This window comes from Pinus tabuliformis, chromosome 2_1, assembly GCF_031772625.1.
Source record: "Pinus tabuliformis cultivar Carrire ecotype Pingquan chromosome 2_1, CPIR1, whole genome shotgun sequence".
Taxonomy (NCBI): domain Eukaryota; kingdom Viridiplantae; phylum Streptophyta; class Pinopsida; order Pinales; family Pinaceae; genus Pinus; species Pinus tabuliformis.
The window spans coordinates 247,604,569-247,623,426 of record NC_142299.1 but is presented as its reverse complement, the minus strand read 5'-3'; the positions used below and the strand labels follow the sequence as shown (position 1 = coordinate 247,623,426).

The following is an 18,858-nucleotide window of genomic DNA, read 5'->3' as shown; positions in this document are numbered from 1 at the left end:
AGAAAATAATAACACGAATTTTCAAAATAGGCAGCTCTGGAATCAATACTCAAATATGCCGCTATCAAATCAATACCCCTTCTTCGCTTCGCCAATAGCTACATATCAACGAAAAGAAAAACTCGAGCTCTCCAAATTTGACGATAACGAGAAATGCAGTGTTGCATGGTTCAATAAAGCAAAAGAATATTTCGAGATTTACGGTATTGACAATGATGATGAAAAGGTTAGGCATGCATCCATGCAAATGGAAGGTGAATCATATAATTGGTATATGTGGTAGAAAAAGCCAACACTTGCTATCAATGGGAGGAATTTAAAAATGCAATCTTTAAAAGGTTCCAAGGTGTCAAGGAAGAAGAGTTCTTCTCGGCACTCACTAGACTACAACAAAAAGGAGATGTGGCTGAATACACTCGAGAATGGGAAACTTTAGCTACACAAGTACCTGGATTATTAGAAACTCGTCTCATTCAGTCATACAACACATGTTAATTTTAGGTATGTTCTATGCTTAGACCAATTTATTTCAAATTTCACAGTTAGCTCAATATCTTTTCCAGATTAGCAATCACATCAGCATTAAAGTAAACTGCAGATAGAACATAAACATAAATCACAGAAGACAAGCCAAGACAACAGGACACAAGATGTGGCGCTAACTAGGGACAAACCCCAATGTGGGGAAACCCTTGATCAATTCTTCTTATATGTTCTTCAATAGTTCAATAGAGAGAGATAGTACGTTTACAACAGAAGTCAACACTTTGACTTATATAGATAAGAGCATAGATCATCTCTAAGAAGATGATACATGAGATCAGTTGAAGACATGCTGCTTCAACTGATTCTCCAAGGTGACTCCTTCACCTATCGTTGTGCTGCATTTCGTCATCATGCTACACCTCACCGCACTGCACCATGCTACACCCATCATCACTACGCTGCATCTCATCACGCTTCATTAATCATGACTATACCCATCACTGTATTGCATTATGTGCCATTGTTGCACCATGTTGCCATACTGACCTATGTGCTGGCTGCATCTTGCTTGCTTGTTGTCCCTAGCATGCTTGTTGCCCTTTGCATGCTTGCTATTGCATGCTAACTGTCCCTTGCATGCTAGCTGTAGCATTGCATGCTTGGTGTATTTGCTGCTAAGTACCATACAACTATCCCAATGATAGTTAGTTGTCCCTTGCATGCTGCCTACCTTCGGAGACAGACGCTGTGGCTGTTCCGACAGTTTCAGCAATTTCGGTTGTTCCTGACAGTTCCGGCAATTCCGGCTAGTTTTGGCTTTTCTCGGCTTTTCCCAATAGTTCCGGCTTCTGCCCTCTATGTCAGCTTTCTCGGCTGTTTCTGCAGTTCCGGCTGTTCCCGACAGTTTTGGCTATTCCCGACAGTTCCAACAGTTCCCAGCAGTTCCGGCAGTTCTAGCAGTTCCGGCTTCTGCCCTCTAGATTAGGGCAGCGTTATCCCTTGGAATCTTTCCTCCTACTAAAACCAAAAAACAAGTAGAGAGGAATAGATCTTGAGTGTGTTGAAATGACTTGAAGGCCACCTCTATTTATACTAAAACGTTGAGCACAAGTGGGGTTTATTTGGTTGCTGGTCGACCTTGACGAATTGTCCCATAACACAAATGAATTCATATCTCCATGAATACTTATTGGAATCGGATGATCTTTAGATCAATCCTACACCTCTCGATGAGAGGGATCCAAGAAAAATATCAGCTTCCATTAATAAGATGACCCACATGGAGTTTGGCCCTAGTTGCCAATTTTAACAACACAGGACTTAAACCCCATATCCACGCTGAGCTTGAGCTTCATGACATCACTTCGATAGAAGTAGCAAGATAGAAGGCAAAAGATGCTGAAAAGAAGCACAAAAAGATGTAGTGGCCAAAAGGTGAAAGAGTATATTCAAGACGAAGATTTTCCCAAGCCGTGAACACGGATAACACAAAATATGTTGCACCACATCTTCGTGAAGGAGAAAAACCTAACTTGGAAATGCAAAGAATGGAAGAGGGCAAGTGCAAACGTTGTGGCGAAAAATGGGACCCTAAACATAGATGTGCTAAAGGGAAAGAAACCAAGAACTTGTATAAATGTGAAGCAACTAATGATTCAGACAGTGAAGAATCAGATGTAGAAGAAATCGAAGATTCTCTAGAATTTTCTCCAAAACCAGATAACGAGAATATTCTACAAGTGTCATTATCGACCATGACAGATATATCTCAACCCTAGACATTAAAGTTAAAAGGACACATAAAAAAGAGCAACGTAATGGTTTTGATTGATACACAAAGCACCCACAACTTTTTGGACTCGACTATGGCGAAAAGACTCAACATTTTACGTTTCCCATGCCCAACATGAAGGTTATGGTAGTCGGCGGTAAGAAAATTGAAAAGGCAGGGAAATGCCATAAAGTCAAATTACAGATTCAAGACTATTATCTAGAATCTCCGTTCTACACTGTACCGTTAGGAGGAGTGGATGTGGTCCTAGGTATCCGATGGATTCAAACCCTAGGTACTTACTCTGCCAACCATTAGAAGCAATTTATAAAATTTAAATGGGAAGGGAAAAAATACAACTTATATGGGTTCAAGTTCCAATCCCCCGAGAATCAAATTGTATCACAATGCCAGATGATGAAAACGATTCAGAAGAAAGCACCAACTTATTTAGTACAATGTCATCAATTAGAAATGTTAACTTCAAATTTGGTCAATGAAGAAGCACCAGAAGTCCAAGAGCTAATTCAAAATCACGAAAAAGTATTCCAAGATCTTCCAATAAATTTGCTTCCTAAAAGAGAAATCAAGCATACAATCGAAGTCAAATTAGGATAAAATCCCATCAACATCAAACCGTATCGATATCCACATCATCAAAAAGCCGAAATTGAAAGATTAGTCTAGGATATTTTAAAATGTGGCATTATCACAAAAAGTAGAAGTCTTTATGCTGCTCCAGTTGTATTAGTTTGAAAGAAAGATGGATCGTTCAGATTATGCGTCAATTATCGAGGACTAAACAAAATAACAATTAAAAACAAGTTTCCAATTCGTTTTATCGATGAAATGTTGGATGAACTACATGGAGCTAAATACTTCTCAAAATTGGACTTAAGGTTAGGGTATTACCAAATCAGAATAAGGTTGGAAGACATAGCAAAAACTACGTTCCGAACACATGAAGGTCATTACGAGTTTAAAGTAATGCCTTTTGGTTTAACCAATGCACCAACAACATTCCAAGCTACTATGAACAAGCTATTTCGTCCATATCTAAGGAAGTTTGTGTTAATGTTCTTTGATGACATTCTAATTTATAGTAAAACATGGAAGGAGCACCTACAACATTTGGAGCAAGTTCTTATTGTATTAGAAGAGCATCATTTCTATGCCAAGAAGTCCAAATGCACTTTTGGGAAAGAAGAAGTAGAGTATCTCGGACATATAATATCCAAGCAAGGAGTAAAGGTAGGTCCCAATAAGATCAAGGCTAAAAGGGAATGACCCAAACCAATTAATATCTCCAAGTTAAGATGATTCTTAGCATTGACCTGGCATTATCGAAGATTCATTAAAACTATGCCCATATACCCGCATCTATAATGAACCTTCTAAAGAAGAACTCATTTTGATGGAGTGATGAACCAGAAAAGTGTTTTGAAAACTTGAAGGAAGTTATGTCTAATGCCCCTGTATTGGCAACTCCAAACTTCTCAAAACCATTTGTAATTGAGTGTGATGCTTCAGGTTTTGGCATAGGAGCAGTACTAATGCAGGATGGTCACCCAATTGCGTTTGAAAGCAGGAAGCTCAATAAGCAAGAACATCTCAAGTCTACATACAACAAGGAAATGCTTGTTATTATGCACGCATTAGCCAAATGGAGACAATATCTCTTGGGAAGTAAGTTCTTAATACGAACAGATCATAATAGTCTTCAACATCTCCTCCAACAGAAAACGCTATCTACAGAACAACAAAAATGGATCGAAAAAATCGCTGCCTTCGACATGGATATATTACATAAGAAAGGGAAAGATAACGTAGTAGCTGATGCTCTGTCTAGGAAAGACGAAGAACCATCATTACTTGTAGTTTCAATTGTTGTTCCCGAATGGCTTAATGAGATTCGAAGTGAATATGCAAAAGATCTAGAAACAAGTGCTATAATCAATAACCTTCCTCAGAATTCAAAATTTGAATGGAAAAACAATATTCTATGGTACAAGGGAATAATTTATTTGAGTTCAAATTCCAATTTTAAAGCCAAGATTCTCAAAGAGTCGCATGATTCACTGTTAGCTGGACATGTAGGATTCTTTAAAACCTACTATAATGCATGCCAATCATTCTTTTGGAAGGGAATGAATAGTGATATTCAAAAATATGTAGCAGAATGCGATAAATGCCAGAGGAATAAAAATGAAAATATTATGATACCTGGACTACATCCTTTAAACATCTCAAACTAGAAATGGGAGGAGATATCAATGGACTTTATTGAAGGTTTACCTATGTCCGATGGTAAGGATAAAATTCTTGTAGTAGTCGACAAACTCACCAAGTATGCTTAGTTTATTGGAATTAGGAAATCAGACTCAACCAAACAATTTGCTGAGATATTTTGCAAAAATGTTTACAAATTACATGGATTTCCCAAGGTCATGGTGAGCGATAGAGATGCCAAATTCAAGGGTAATTTTTGGAAGGAATTTTTCAAACATATAGGAACCTACCTCAGTATGACGTCAACCTACCATTCTCAAACATATGGCCAAATATAGGTTGTCAATAAATGTTTAGAAACCTACCTACGTTATGCCACAAACAAACAAAATAAGTGGGCTTAGTGGTTATATCTCACTGAATGGTGGTACAATTCTGCTTAGTACATGTTAGCAAAAAATGACTCCATTTCAAGCGTTGTACGGTTATGAACCTTTGAAATGGAAGGACTTTTCTATCGTTGAGACGAAACTTCCAGTTGTTAAAGACCAATTAGAAGAAACCCAAAAAGTCATCCAAACTCTAAAAGAAAATCTAAATAATGCAAGAAATCATATGAAGCAGCAAGCTGATCGAAACAGAACAGAGAGAGAATTTGAAGTTGGAGAATGGGTATTTGTTAAACTTCAGCCTTACAAGCAGTTGTCCTTAAAACAAAAGGGGAAAACAAATTAGCACCAAGGTTTTATGGACCATACCAGATCAACAAAAAGATCAACCAAGTAACATACAATTTAAGCCTTCTCGATAAAAGTCGTATTCACAATGCTTTCCATGTATCTTGCGTTAAAAAGGCACTTGGCGAACATCAATCAACACAAACAACACTTTCGACTTTAGATGACAAAGGAAGGGTCATTCTAGAACTAAAAGGTATTATCTCCATCAGGGAAGAAACGCTGCAATCACGAGTAATCAAAGAATACTTGATCAAGTGGAAAGACGTACCAGAAGAAGAAGCTTCTTGGGAGACATAAGCATTTCGTCAACAACACCCGTCATTACATATGCTTTGAGGACAAAGCATCTTTTCAAGTGGAAGACAATGTTATATAAAAGTTAAACAAGTCTGTAATTATTAATTAATTAGGCAGAGGGCATGATCAAAGATCATGCCCATACACCAAGAGGCACCCAAGGTAGTGTTTAAGCCATGGCCTCCCAGAACCGTAATCATCATTCAATCATTCAGTTTATATATATATGTTTTTGTTCATTATTAAGCATTGTTGCTCCAATTACAAGTGCTTTTCCCGTTTCCCCTATTTGGTTCCACATTCTTCTATTGGGTCCACAAGGTGTTATCACCCCCTTCCCCTTATGCACACCTTGGGTTGAACTTGGAACGATGCCCTAGAGGTTGATGCAGGAAAAAAAGAAGAAGACAAAAGCATAATATGGTCACATACAACATGAAATGTACCACAAAATGCAAAAGATGGACGGGACAATAAAATTTAGCACATGGGAAAAAGCCAAACATGAGCTCTACCACCTATCATCATGGCCATCACCCTGGTTCCTAGGGCCCATATGAGTGCCTCCTGCATTGTCAAGGAACCCATGAGTGTCCCAACCCTTGGTGGGTGATGAATTGCCCCATCTTGAGGGTGTAATCACTTATATATCATACACATCATGCTTTCATCCCCTTGAGCCCCTAGCATTAAAATGAAGAAAAGTCAATAAAAGGCAAAAAGAAAATGAAAAAGGTTGGAAAAACAAAGTTCGGGGTAACTCATGTATCATGATTGCTCCCTTCGACATTCATATACCCAAGGTGTGGGCTTTCCTCGTCATAGCTGCCCTTGTACCATGGCATGTGGCTTGGAGCCTTCCCTTTGTCCCCACTCCATTCCATCATTATTTCACATGATACCTGCCACTTGAAGGATGTACCATGGACCTGTTATTCCCTTAAAGGTTGAAACCACCTAGTAGCGTCCTTCATTAACCATTCCTACCTAGGAAGGTAACACTAGTACATGTGCAAAGCCCCAAATTTGAAAGGGAAACCCCCTATGAAGTGTCCATTTCTGCCCTTGATTAACGAGTTTATTTACTCAATTGCACTAATGAATCATTGTATTTGAAGGTGAGGAGACACATTGGATCTTATACAGGATTGCAGGTGGGTTTTCATCTTGGACGTGGCCTCCCTATACAAGATCCAAGCCCTCCAAAGGATCATAATTGAATTTGTATGGTGAGTGTTGATAGCCATGGGTCCCCATTCATGCATACCATGGGCTTCTTCAACACCACCATTTGCTTGTTCGTGCCCCAGTTACTCGAGATGGCGATGCACTTGGACTAGGTTGCCCCAACTGTCTACACATTGCACCAGACACTTGGTAGCTGATCCAGGCCCCAGAGGAGGTTATGTCTTTCCTAGGGAGACATGGGAGGGCATGTGTCATCTTTTAGCTCCCATTGATGGAGCATCAACTTGATTTTGAGCCACTTGGAGACCCATGAGACCAATTTGGAGCACACAAAGCCTAAATAATGGTTTTGAGATGTTTTGCAGCACAAGGAGGGTACCACCCTCTTCATTATGATTTTTGAGGCCCTCTTCTTCATTTTTAGCACAAGATTCCTTAACGCTGCCCCTCATGGGTGGGTTACTTAGCACATTAGGCATATGGAGGGGCTCTTCATCATGATTTTTGAGGCCCTCTCCTTCATTTTTAGCACAAAATTCCTTAACGCTGCCCCTCATGGGTGGGTTACTTAGCACATTAGACATATGGAGGGGCTGTGTCACTTAAAATTTGTTAATAGTAAAGTGCAGATAGAACATGAACATAAACAGTAGAAGACAAGCCAAGACAAGAGGACACAAGATGTGGCACCAGCCAGGGACAAACCCCAATGTGGGGAAACCCTTGATCAATTCTTCTTATATTCTTCAATAGTTCAGCAGAGAGAGAGAGATAGTACAAATACACAAATCTGAGATTTTATGACAGCTGTAGAAAGTACATCATTATGACAATCTTCAATCATGAAGAGTACTACAGCATGTCCTGGTGCAACATTACTCCAATTGCTAGCTGCTCCAGCAATTCTGGTTAGGGCACAATATGCAGCCCTAAACTCCCATGACTGTGAGAAGTTGCAGATCTGATGAGGGCACCTGAGGCAGACCTAAACTTCCTTCATAATCTCCAAACAATCCAATAGAGCAGCTCTAAGAAACCCCTTTGCTATGATGCTATGGCCTATGGCCTAGCACATAGCAACTCTGAAGCAAACGTCCTTAAAACAATTACATTAACGCAGCAACACAAAGGAGTAGACTTCAATGCATTCCTTCAATGCATAACAGTGACTTATCAACTTAGCAGACAGTCCTTAAGGCATGCTCATACCAGCTTCCTTTACCTACAACAAAACACTTGTTTATTCATGCATCTCAACGTTGTGATAAGTCACTTTCTTGCTGCATTCAAGGGCTATCTATGCTGCGGTTTAGGATTCCCTTGCTGGCTGTAGGTAGTGACCCTAACATCCTTTTCTTGCTGCGGTTTAGGCCTGCGTATGATGCCTCCTTGACTGCGGCCTAGACTAGGCTTTATAACAGCTGCTAAGACTCTCCTTCTTGCTGCGTATAAGTGTCTTCTTGCTGCTGAATAAGGGCTTCAAAAACAGTGACTAGGGCATCAGTGTATAAGGCCTTTTCTGCCAGCATATAGGAGTCTTCCTTTCTGCTGCTTAAACCCTTCTCTGTACAGTTGCTAGGGTCTCCATTCAACTGCGTCTAGGGCACACTTGAACAACAGCTAGGACACTTGTTTGGACTGCATCTAGGGCCTTTTAAGATCTCGGATAGGCCTCCTCTATACAGCGTATAAGGATCCTCCTTCAACTGCGTCTATAGGGCTGCATATGAGGGCTTCTCCTTCAGCTGAGAATAGGCCTCCTTCACTGCGGTTAGGGCTAGATAGAAGCCTCTTGTGACTGCGGCTTTAGGCCTTCATTTGCTGCTGATTAGGGCCTCTCCAACTGCGGCTAAGACTCTTCCTTACTGCGGCTAGGGTAAGGCTAGATCCCTCCCTTTTAGGACTGCGGCTAGCTGTGAATAGAACCCTTCCTCTTGACTGCGGCTAGGGCTCTTTTAGAGCTTCCTTTGACTGTGAATAGAAGCTCCCTTGGACAACGTATTGAAGCCTCTCCTTGCTGCATAGAAGAGCATCCTTTAGGACAGCATATAGGGCTTTCTCTACTAGACCTCTCCTTCCACCAAAACCCAAACGAGTGGAGAGGGAGATCACAAGAGATGCGTGTGTACAAAATGACTTGAAGTCCTCTTCTATTTATAATAAACTGTTGATGATAGGTTGGGGTAATTTGGTTGCTAGTCGACCTTGACGAATTGTCACATAACACAAATAAATTCATATCTCCATGAATACATGTCGGAATCGGATGATCTTTAGATCAATCCTACACCTTTCGATGAGAGGAATCCGAGAAAAATATCAGCTTCCATAAATAAGAAGACCCACATGGAGTTTGGCCCTAGTTGCCAATTCTAACAAAATTTGAATTCATAACATTTGTATAAATGAATGAGAGCTACTGTCATCTCAAACCATCATCACATGGATTTTCGGCCTACTTGGCAAATTCAGACTTGCAAATTGTGGATGCTTTTGGAGGATTATGGATGAATTTTGATGTTTGGATAATCTTGTCTCATTTTTGGAGCTTCTAATTGGCATTGTTATGGATGGATATACTCTTCGCTATCTTGTAAGTGCTCTTTATTGATGAATTTCACTATTTCGCTAATGTCTAATGCATGGAATAAATGTTTCATGGTTTTTAATGTGCCCTAGTTATTGCATATTGTTTGAAATTTCAACTCTTGAGAATTTTGCCTGTGTTACTCATTGGATAGTGAATGAATGAATATTCCTAGGGGATTTATTGCATGTTATCCTTGCAACTCCATTAGCACGTGTTAAAGAAGTATAAACATCTAAAGGGGTAGCAAAGTTGCTTCCGTTAGGTCTCCCTAAAAGAGCAAGTTGCCCATATCAAGACCACCCTTTACTCCAAATCTCCCAATGGTTAGGCACTGACCTTAAATCCTTGGTGATCACTTATAACTCAAAAATTATCTCTCTTTTCACCTCTATTTTTTGTCCCTTTAAGTATAAGGAGGCTCCCCTAAGGCTTGGTGCAAAATATTTTGGAGGAGGGCATTTCGAATTTCGCTTGGATATGATTCTTCCTTAGTGTCTCCTCTAGGGATCCTCAAGTTTTGGTAGAATTTCCACGTTGGATTCTCCTGTAAATTTGATGCCCTTGTTGTCACATCAAGAGGGAACCCTAGAAGCTAATCCTTCAACTTGGGGATTCTTTGAAGGCATTTGCTTTAGTGCTTGTTGAAGTAAATCATTTATTGCCTTTCCTCTCTCCTACCTTGACCTTGGATGTATATATATATATATTGTGTCAAATCTCAACCCTAGGTCTCATGTAGTTTCTTTTCCAAGGGTTTTTCGTGGAAAATCTTTATAGCTTCTCCCAAAGTTTGCACCTTGTTGAACCTTTCCATTGAATGAGCTACCTTGCCTGGCTTCAATCCTATCATAGAGACATTTATCACAAGTGAGTAACAATGGGAGTCTGTACAAATGGCACCAATATCCCTTAAATTTTGTAATCTAGATTAGTTAATGTTGAAGAGGGCCTTTTAGATCTCCATAGGCCAATTTTGGGGGCTTTTAGCTTTAGAAAAATAATATTTTATTGTGAGGAAAGTTGAACACTTCGTTTATAAGTAGAGGTGCATTTCCTCTCATTTTGGCATGGATGGATTTGGGGGAGAAATCTCTTGGGAGGTTTGTACTTTCTGAAATTTTCTTTTGACTATTAATTTTGGGTATGGAGGAACAAGTAGAGTGATCTTGTGGAGGATTTTGTAATGTAGATGGTTCACTTTTCTTGATGGATTTTGGTGGATTTTGATGAAAAGGCCTTGTTGATGTGGATAGAATTCTTTTCATGGATGATTATTGGTGAATTTTGATGATATGGGCTATTAAATGTGAGTTATCTTCTTCCAATCTTTTGTTGATGGAAAATGGTTATTATTATTCTCCATAGTTTTGCTAGTATTTTTATCTCTTTATTCTCCTTGAGCAATATTTTCACCAAGTTCTTTTGAGATGACCTTTGTTAAGCTCCCTCCCTTATTTATTTTTGAAATTGCAAGGTGCGTAGCCCAAGCCTCTAGGGTACATAGGTTAGTATCCCCTAGCCATTAAATCTATATCTACTCCAAACCTCTTTGAACCCCTTGTCGAGCTCTTTTTGAGATGATTTTGGTTAAGTTCGCTCCCTTATACCATCTTTGAAGCTTGAAAGATGATAGGGTTGGAGGTCTAAGGGACACAAGTTTGTCTCCTTTGGTTCCTTTCACCCTCGTCCATCTCCATTTCTTTCTAATTGTTTTGTTGCTTGACCCCATATGGCCCCAAAAAATATATTGGTATTCTAAGGCACTGATCTTCTATCCTCCATCACCCATTGTTTCTTTACAATCTTTAAAACTGTTTTTCTAGGGTTTCCTCTCCAGGACCAATAAATAATCCTTGATTGTGTGTTTGGGAACTCATTTGAGCCTCTATTAGTTGAGCTAAACCTTTAGATGAAAGCCATATGAAACTTTGAACTTGAATCTCGGAACTAGTGAACACTAGCAATCCTATCCTAGAGAGAACTCCCCTTGAATCAGAGGAGAGCTTGCTAGAAGCGAGAAGAGAGTTGGTAACGTGACAGTGGCCCCCTCTGAGGTGTAGTGGGTCTCACACTTGAGCTCTTGGACTTCATCTCGAGAAGTGCGAGTTTTTGCTATAAGAAGCCCCAAAATGTTACTCAAATTTTTTAAACTTGCTTTTTGGGAACTTTCTAGGTTTAGGAAGTCCATATTTTAAGATATTAATCACATCTTCGGATACCTCTTATCCAGAAGGGCATGGATGCCATTTTTGGAGATTATTGGAGAAAAATTGCTTTGTTGTTTTTATCATTTTTGTTTTTGACTTCTCACTTTTTTGTTTTTGACGGTGGAGTTGGGAGAAAAGTCAAGCCCTAGCTTCAGGATCAAAATTTGCCTTGCCATCCCCAAGGCTAGTGCCTCATAGGGTCAAGACAACATCTTCAAGTGAAATTCTTCTCTTGATCCTTTCCCCACCTTGTCTAGGGTAAGATATCACTGGTTGCTTCATACCTTCTTCATATCCTAGGCCGGGTCCACTTGGCCTCGTGTGGTCCCGCTCCTTCAAAGGACCATTCTTCAAGAACCATTCGGGATACCAATTCTAACAAGGATTTTAGGGATTGGGGAACTCCACAAACCTATTCCCATAAACCTAACCCTCGAAATCCTCTTCCTTTCCCTAGAAATACGTAGTACCTTGCTTAGAAAGCAAGAATTCCATCCTTTCAGACTTTTCTGGGAAAGGGTTTGGGTCACTCATATCCATTGACTTATCATTCATTAGTGACTCCATATATATTGGGTCTCCTCCCATCGGTGAAAGTCTGTAAATAGAAGGGAGCCTTAACTGAGGTGACAGTGGGCTAAGTCTCCATTTGTTGCCTTTGGCCTAGCATTTTCCCTTTAGGGATTCTCATTAGGTCCCTTGCTAGTTTAAGCGGTAACAATATCTAAGCATTTGCTTACAACATGAGCATCATAGGGGACTACAGGACTGATAATTATGACACCCCAACTTCCCACTCATCAACACTTGGTTACACAATACTTAAATAAATTCAATCATAAGATTATATTAATCACATAAACATATGGATTTCATTTTTTATAGTAGGACTTATAATGGATAAATATAACTTTGCCTCTAGTATGATTAGAGCTTGTTGAGGTCCACTAAATTATCCTGTGGATTTTTATTTATTTATTAGTTTATTTTTATTCTATCATTGGGTAAAACTCGTTTGATTGTTTTTATGTTTCATTATATCAATCTTCTTTAAGTTTGTGGGAACTAGTGAACATTGATGACTTGAATTTATGCTTTTTTTCCCTAGAATCTAGAGCTTTTGAGTTCCAATGAATTCTCTAACATTTGATACCATCCAAAATGCAGTTGATGAGGCCAGAACTAGAAAAAGTCACAGAGCAGATGAAAGAAGTATGGTACTGTTGATTATGTATATGTTTTAACTTTGAAGGCTTTTCGTAGATTAGTATCTCTCTAATTTCTATGCATTAAATTCCTACAAGATAATCTATCTAGTTTGTACACAAGTTCTATTCACCTCTTGTTTTTTCGGGTATTTGTTCACAGTTTTCATGTTCTGATGAAATGTAGTGTGTTGATCCTAAAGGCCTTGAGGAAGGACAACGCCGTGTGAAGAGTTTATTTAAGCAGTAAGTTTTTATTTTACATACCATGTTATATTCATTGTTTAAGAATAGGTTGTTGTAATGAATATAAAATACATAAATAAACATTACTAAACAATAAGAATAATAATGTTAATTTAATAAACCAAGGTAGACAACCTTACACCTTCATGACTAGTCAGTGCTTATAGAGTATACAGTCAGAAGGTTCATTGTAACTCATTCATTATCAACTATATATTTTTTTATTCATATCAATTCTTTTATGTTAGCCATCTTATGTTGGATATTCTCCTGTAGATGAAGTTTGGACTAATGTTTTTTGTACTTGTATTAGAGACCAACTTGGGCCAATATTGCGAGGTCACTCCCACCGAACCTGTGGTTAAATTTTCCTTTGTCTTGCCAATAGAATTGTCGGTTTTGCTGCAAACAATTTGAGAAGTTTCTCTCAACCCTGTGTCTTTGAAGATAAACCGGCCTTGGCCATTTTCAAAATAAATTCGATTAAAGAATAAAAACAACCTGGTGTTAATTAAAGAAAATAATTTCAATTCTGGGTCTTTGACCACAAACTGGTCTTTAGTCATCTTAAAAATAAAGTTTTATAGGAGAAGAGAAATAACCCACTGCAAATTCCAGAAGATGTTAAGAGGTATCTAGGAATCAATCATCTATAAAGTAGGATTAGACAACCACCAGTGAAAGATGGATAAATTATATAAAATTTTCTACGGTTCACATAAATAGCAGTATTCTGGCCTGATTATATTTTAAAAAAGGAAACAAGGAGGGGGAACAACACAACCGATTGCACATTTATTTCATTCCTAAACATAGAAACATGATATCAGAGAAATATTGGCATAAGAAGATAGGTAGTAACTGTAATGTATAATACAAAGATTTTAAAGTTGGCATTGATAGTTATTAATTTGGTTAGATCTGACTGCTAGCAAGAGGACATATTAACCATGTCTATCCAAACTCCGCTCAACAATTAACACCGTTAACCTGTGATGTTTCATCCCAGTTGTGGTCGCCAATGTTTGAATAATCAAAGAAATTGAAACAACAAAATGAACTTGTCAATAACCTTCACGACAATTTCAATAGACATGTTGGTGAAAGGATTCACAGTTAGAAGAAAATAAAATTGTGAGAATAAGCTCTGATTAATTTATATCACCAATCACCTAGCTGCACAATGCTATGGAAGTAAGTGCTGTGGCTGATGTGGGCACACCAAAAAACCATAGTTGAGGTCACACTGCTACACAAATTCACAGTTTTGAGCCACATTATATCATATTTTGTCACTGCTAACATAGTCCATTGAGGAGGTGACGTCCACCATAGTAAAGATAATATTCGTGATGTCTAAAATAAATCATTGCCATCACAGGAATCACCAATCGGGACAATAATACATCATGATTCTTTGTTAAATTTTGAGGGAATTACAAGGAATCATGCGGCTATCCTATGTTAAATTTTGAGGGAATTACAAGGGATCATGTGTCCACCCTATGTTATTGTGTTGGATGTGACTGAAAGGGTGGCTACTCGTGGAAGAAGATTAAAACCACATTTTTAAGGTTTAATAAAGGTCTGCTGAGTAAAAAAAGTACCTTTAAGTTCCCATGTTATTAGCAAGAAAAATTAAAGAAACTTTGAGGGAAAACAATTCTGGTCATTGGCTGTTTAAAGTTCAGAAATACTGTCGAAGAAAAAAACTATTCAACTGCAAATTCGAAGAAACCAGAAATCAGGAAAGTTAAAATAGTAAAAGAATTATCAAGGAACAATAACATTGTGATGTGAAGATAAATAAGAATCATCGCCTTTAACTGTCAAAGCAGTGGAATCACAATGCAAAAGAATGGAAGTTCTATCTTTTTCATTGTTAAGCGTTAAGTTCATGCAGGGGCAAATTAACAAAACCATGGTAAGAGAGAATTATTGTGAGTTTTGGCGTTAGAAAATAAGCTTTGTAGTTTTGAATCAATAGGGAACAACGACCACATGTTCACAGTCGTTCAAACTGTAGAGGAGCGTTCTTGTGTCTTGACAGAATCTATTTTGGGTTTCTTCTATCTTGAGCCATGAGAACTATGTAGGGGTGACTTTAGTTGAATCTGTGGGTAAATTAGTATGTCAAAACATCTATTAACTGTCATCAAGCATAGTGGCCCTTACAAAGATGTGGTTCATTTCATTGCAGGGTATTTTTAGGCCATCAAAGATTGATATGCTCCCTTATGTGACTCTCTATAACTATGGTGATCTAGAAGAAGATTAAAAAACAAAGGTTTTAAGGTATAATCAAATGATAAGGCAGGTTGCTTGAGAAGTAGTGGGACATGAGATACAGGTATATATCAATATCTTATCTAAATTTACTAAAGGAAATAATATATGGTTGTCCCTGTTACCCACCCATGGGACCGTGTGGGTAAACCCCTAGGAGAAAATTTTTCTCCTATTGTTTCAGCCTACCAGCCAGCAGCCCTATCATGATCAACAGATAGCTAGCCTCTGATGCCTCTCATCCATCCTCCGGTTAGTGCTTTCTTTCATCTAGCTTGCTCATTGATGAAGGTGGGTCATCAAATATGATGTACATTAATCATTTTTGCATTCAATAGCTTTCATTTATGTTTAAGAGCATTTTAGTATGAATCATAGGTTGAATTGGATGATAGACTGTTTTTAGTTGCACTCTTGTTCCCATGTTTCACCTTGGTGGTTATCACTTGCCCCTAGTCTAATGTGACCTTCCTTGAGGCCTTTCTTTCACCATCCAAGAAGGGCACAAGTAGAAGGATCAAATTGATGTTGCATGTCCACAATAATCCATACTTAACATCTTCCATCTTCCCCTTATGTCCACATCCCATCATCAAGCTGATTGCTATTTGTCACCAATATTGGTTCCCTGTTTTCCTCATCATTGAATAGGGGCCTGAAAAATTTGCCCTAAGAGGTTGATGTAGCAAAAAGAAGAGAAAAAAATGAGCCATGATGTTAAAATGCAAAAGATTGCCTAAGATAAATGAAAGTGCATCGACATAAGCCGAGCCTGAGCTCTACCCACATGATTAGCTCTCATCGAGTTCTTGGCTAATGCATGAGCTATCTAAATGAAAGGAACTTTGAATATCCCAACCCCGTTGAGCAATGAAAACCTTCATCTTTAAGGGGTCAATGGTGATCAATGAAAGCTTGTAGCCCAAGCTATATATGTAAAACAAAAGAGAAAAAAATTAATGATGAAAGAGATGCACAAGAGGGGTGGTAAAAATAGGTCAAGGAAGGGGGTAACTCGGATCCGACGATTACTCCCTTTTCACATCATAATGCTCAAGGATGTTGGAATTTTGTGGCTAGTACAAGATAGGGGCATCCTCCATGAAGTAAACCCCATGTTATGTCACTGATCACTTGCACCAATTGATTGATGGGTCAACCTAGGAACTGATCTTCCCCTTAGGGTTGGAAGCGCCTACTAGGGCCTTGTGATAACACTCCCATATCGAAGCGTGGTAAATTGTTTACAAATCATAAGCTAGAAAGACATTTGAAGATGATGGTTATGTGAATACTTTGATGCCCTTTTCATTAAATATGACTTTGATACTCTTATGGTTTGTGCACCTATAATATTGACCTCACTTTACTCTACGAGTATGTGTTAGATCTTTGCTCTCAGGTACAATGACTATCCCCTGAGGGATTATATGATTCTTCTCCAACACTTCGTAGAAGACATCCAACCCCACTTGATGACTACATTGGGCACTTTGACTTAGGATGTTGGCCACTTTTTGAGGAGCATTGAACTTGGGATGCCTTTAGCATAATTTATGACAGGCTTCTTGTAATATTCCAATTAAATATTCAATACTATTTATGACAAATTCCTTCAAGAATTTTTCTCGTAAACCCAAGGCAAATTAAATTGGAAATAAAATAGGGAATTTGCTAGAAATATCCCCTTTTAAATTATGATAATTTCTTGACATTTTTTTTAATGAAAATACACAATAAAAATTTGCTAGAAACAAATCAAATTGTCAACCTTTAAATTACCAATTCAGAAAATTGGGGGGAAAATAAGGCAAAATCCCCAATTTATATATTACATAATCTTGAGAGGGGATTGCATCAATATTTCTTAGGAAAACTTGGTACCAAAAACTTTGTTGGTTTCTTCTGGATTCCACGGGATCTTCAAACCCCAACCACTGCCTCAATCTAATTCAGCATTCATAAATTTAGCCTCCTCCAATGATGTGCTATGACATAACACAACCTTGTGAAAATTCCAAAATTGGAATCCTATTGCAACCATTGGTATTATTTCTTATAACTGATAAATTAATTATTTAGTTCATTGTTACAACAACATCGAAATAAACACACTACAACCTTCACAAATAAAACTGCGAAAAATAAATAGCGCTGGAATTGAGAAATACTAGCACACACACAATAAAAATGACACTGTTATTTTTGGACAATTGTCCTCGGGAAAACCCAATGTGGGGAAAATTGGTGCAACAATGAGGGTTTTTATTATTATGCAAAAGTGAAATCTGAGTACAATCTATGGATGCCATATTGGCTGTTATGAATATAATTCATAAGAATTAAATAAATAAAATAAAAATAGATATTAAATAATTAAATATTGGTTAGGTTAAATAAGTCATTAATTAAGTGAACATGCATGTCTAAAAGACATGCCCATTCACGAAAGGTCACTTGCTGAGGTATAAAAGCAGGGCCTCATTATAACATTCAATTCATCTTATATCATCTTATACAATTTTATATATATAATAAATTATTATTATTAAATACATCGTGTATTTTTACATTCAAGTTTTCAAGCTATCAGTTTTCTTGCTTCAGCATAGTTTTTATGCTACAGTGGTATCAGAGCCATGGCACACGATATAATCATGTGAGTCTTTGAACGTTGTTCGTCGCACAATGTGCCATTATGTTCATGTCCTGAATGCGTTGAACATTTTAATGAAATTCAAGAAGTATTTTAGCGTTTAGAAAAATCATATGAAGAAGTTAAAGCATGTCGAAAAGAAATCGATAATAGGGAAGATGATAGCGACCAAGAAGAAACAGAACAAGGGGAAGAAGAAGAAGAAGGTTTTGATGAGAATGATAATAATGAAAACAGAGATGACTATGAAAATGATGATGACGATAATGTTGGAAAGACCATCGACCTGGAGGTTGAGAGGGGTGGTGTTCCTTTAAAGCTTAATTTGGAGGTCCAAGACCTACATTCTATAACTCCGCATTATTTCTTCGAAGTCAGTGGTGGCCTGATTCATCCTCTATCCTACATACAAGCTAGGAATTTTCGCTTTGAGTGTGGTCTACCGTATGTTGCGAATCCAGGGTATATGTTGGCAATGGCAGGTGTGCCTACCAATGCCATCATTAAAAAACTCGCACAGAAGAAAATCACAAGTGTGGAGGATTTTATATCTATTTTGTCCAGACTTCCGAGAGGGGCACGAGTTCCGCTTGAATTTGTGACACGTGTCTCGTCATCGACCTGAATCTGTTCTGATCACTATTGATAGGAATGAGTGGTTTCCAGAACCTGAACTCTACACTCGAGACGATGTCACTGGACTATGGAAAATGAGTCTTGCCATGTCTTCATTTGCAAGGAACCCTGAGGCTATCAGTGAGGAGCTCAACCTTTGTGTAGATATTGCCAATGGGTTTCTTGGCACGGGCAAAGAGAACATCCGCCTGGATTTCTCCATATACCCGTTGTGCCGGGCACTGAGGACTTTGGTTTCTAGGTTTCATTCAACTGGCAAGACCACAACCCCGGTGGGCCATCTGCCCTGCAGGCCTTCCACACCAATTCGACTTTCCCCTT

The 18,858-nt window shown here is 38.3% G+C and overlaps 1 protein-coding gene across 1 annotated transcript in view; it reads left to right on the top strand.

The window, feature by feature from the left end:
• The window catches only part of LOC149199619 (mitochondrial inner membrane protein OXA1-like), a 162,294-nt gene that overhangs the window by 54,748 nt on the left and 88,688 nt on the right, over nucleotides 1-18,858 (top strand). Inside the window, exons 3-4 of the mRNA XM_089402507.1 lie at nucleotides 12,676-12,720; nucleotides 12,901-12,959. Coding sequence (XP_089258633.1) covers nucleotides 12,676-12,720; nucleotides 12,901-12,959 — 104 coding nt within the window. The remainder of the gene's footprint in view (nucleotides 1-12,675; nucleotides 12,721-12,900; nucleotides 12,960-18,858) is intronic.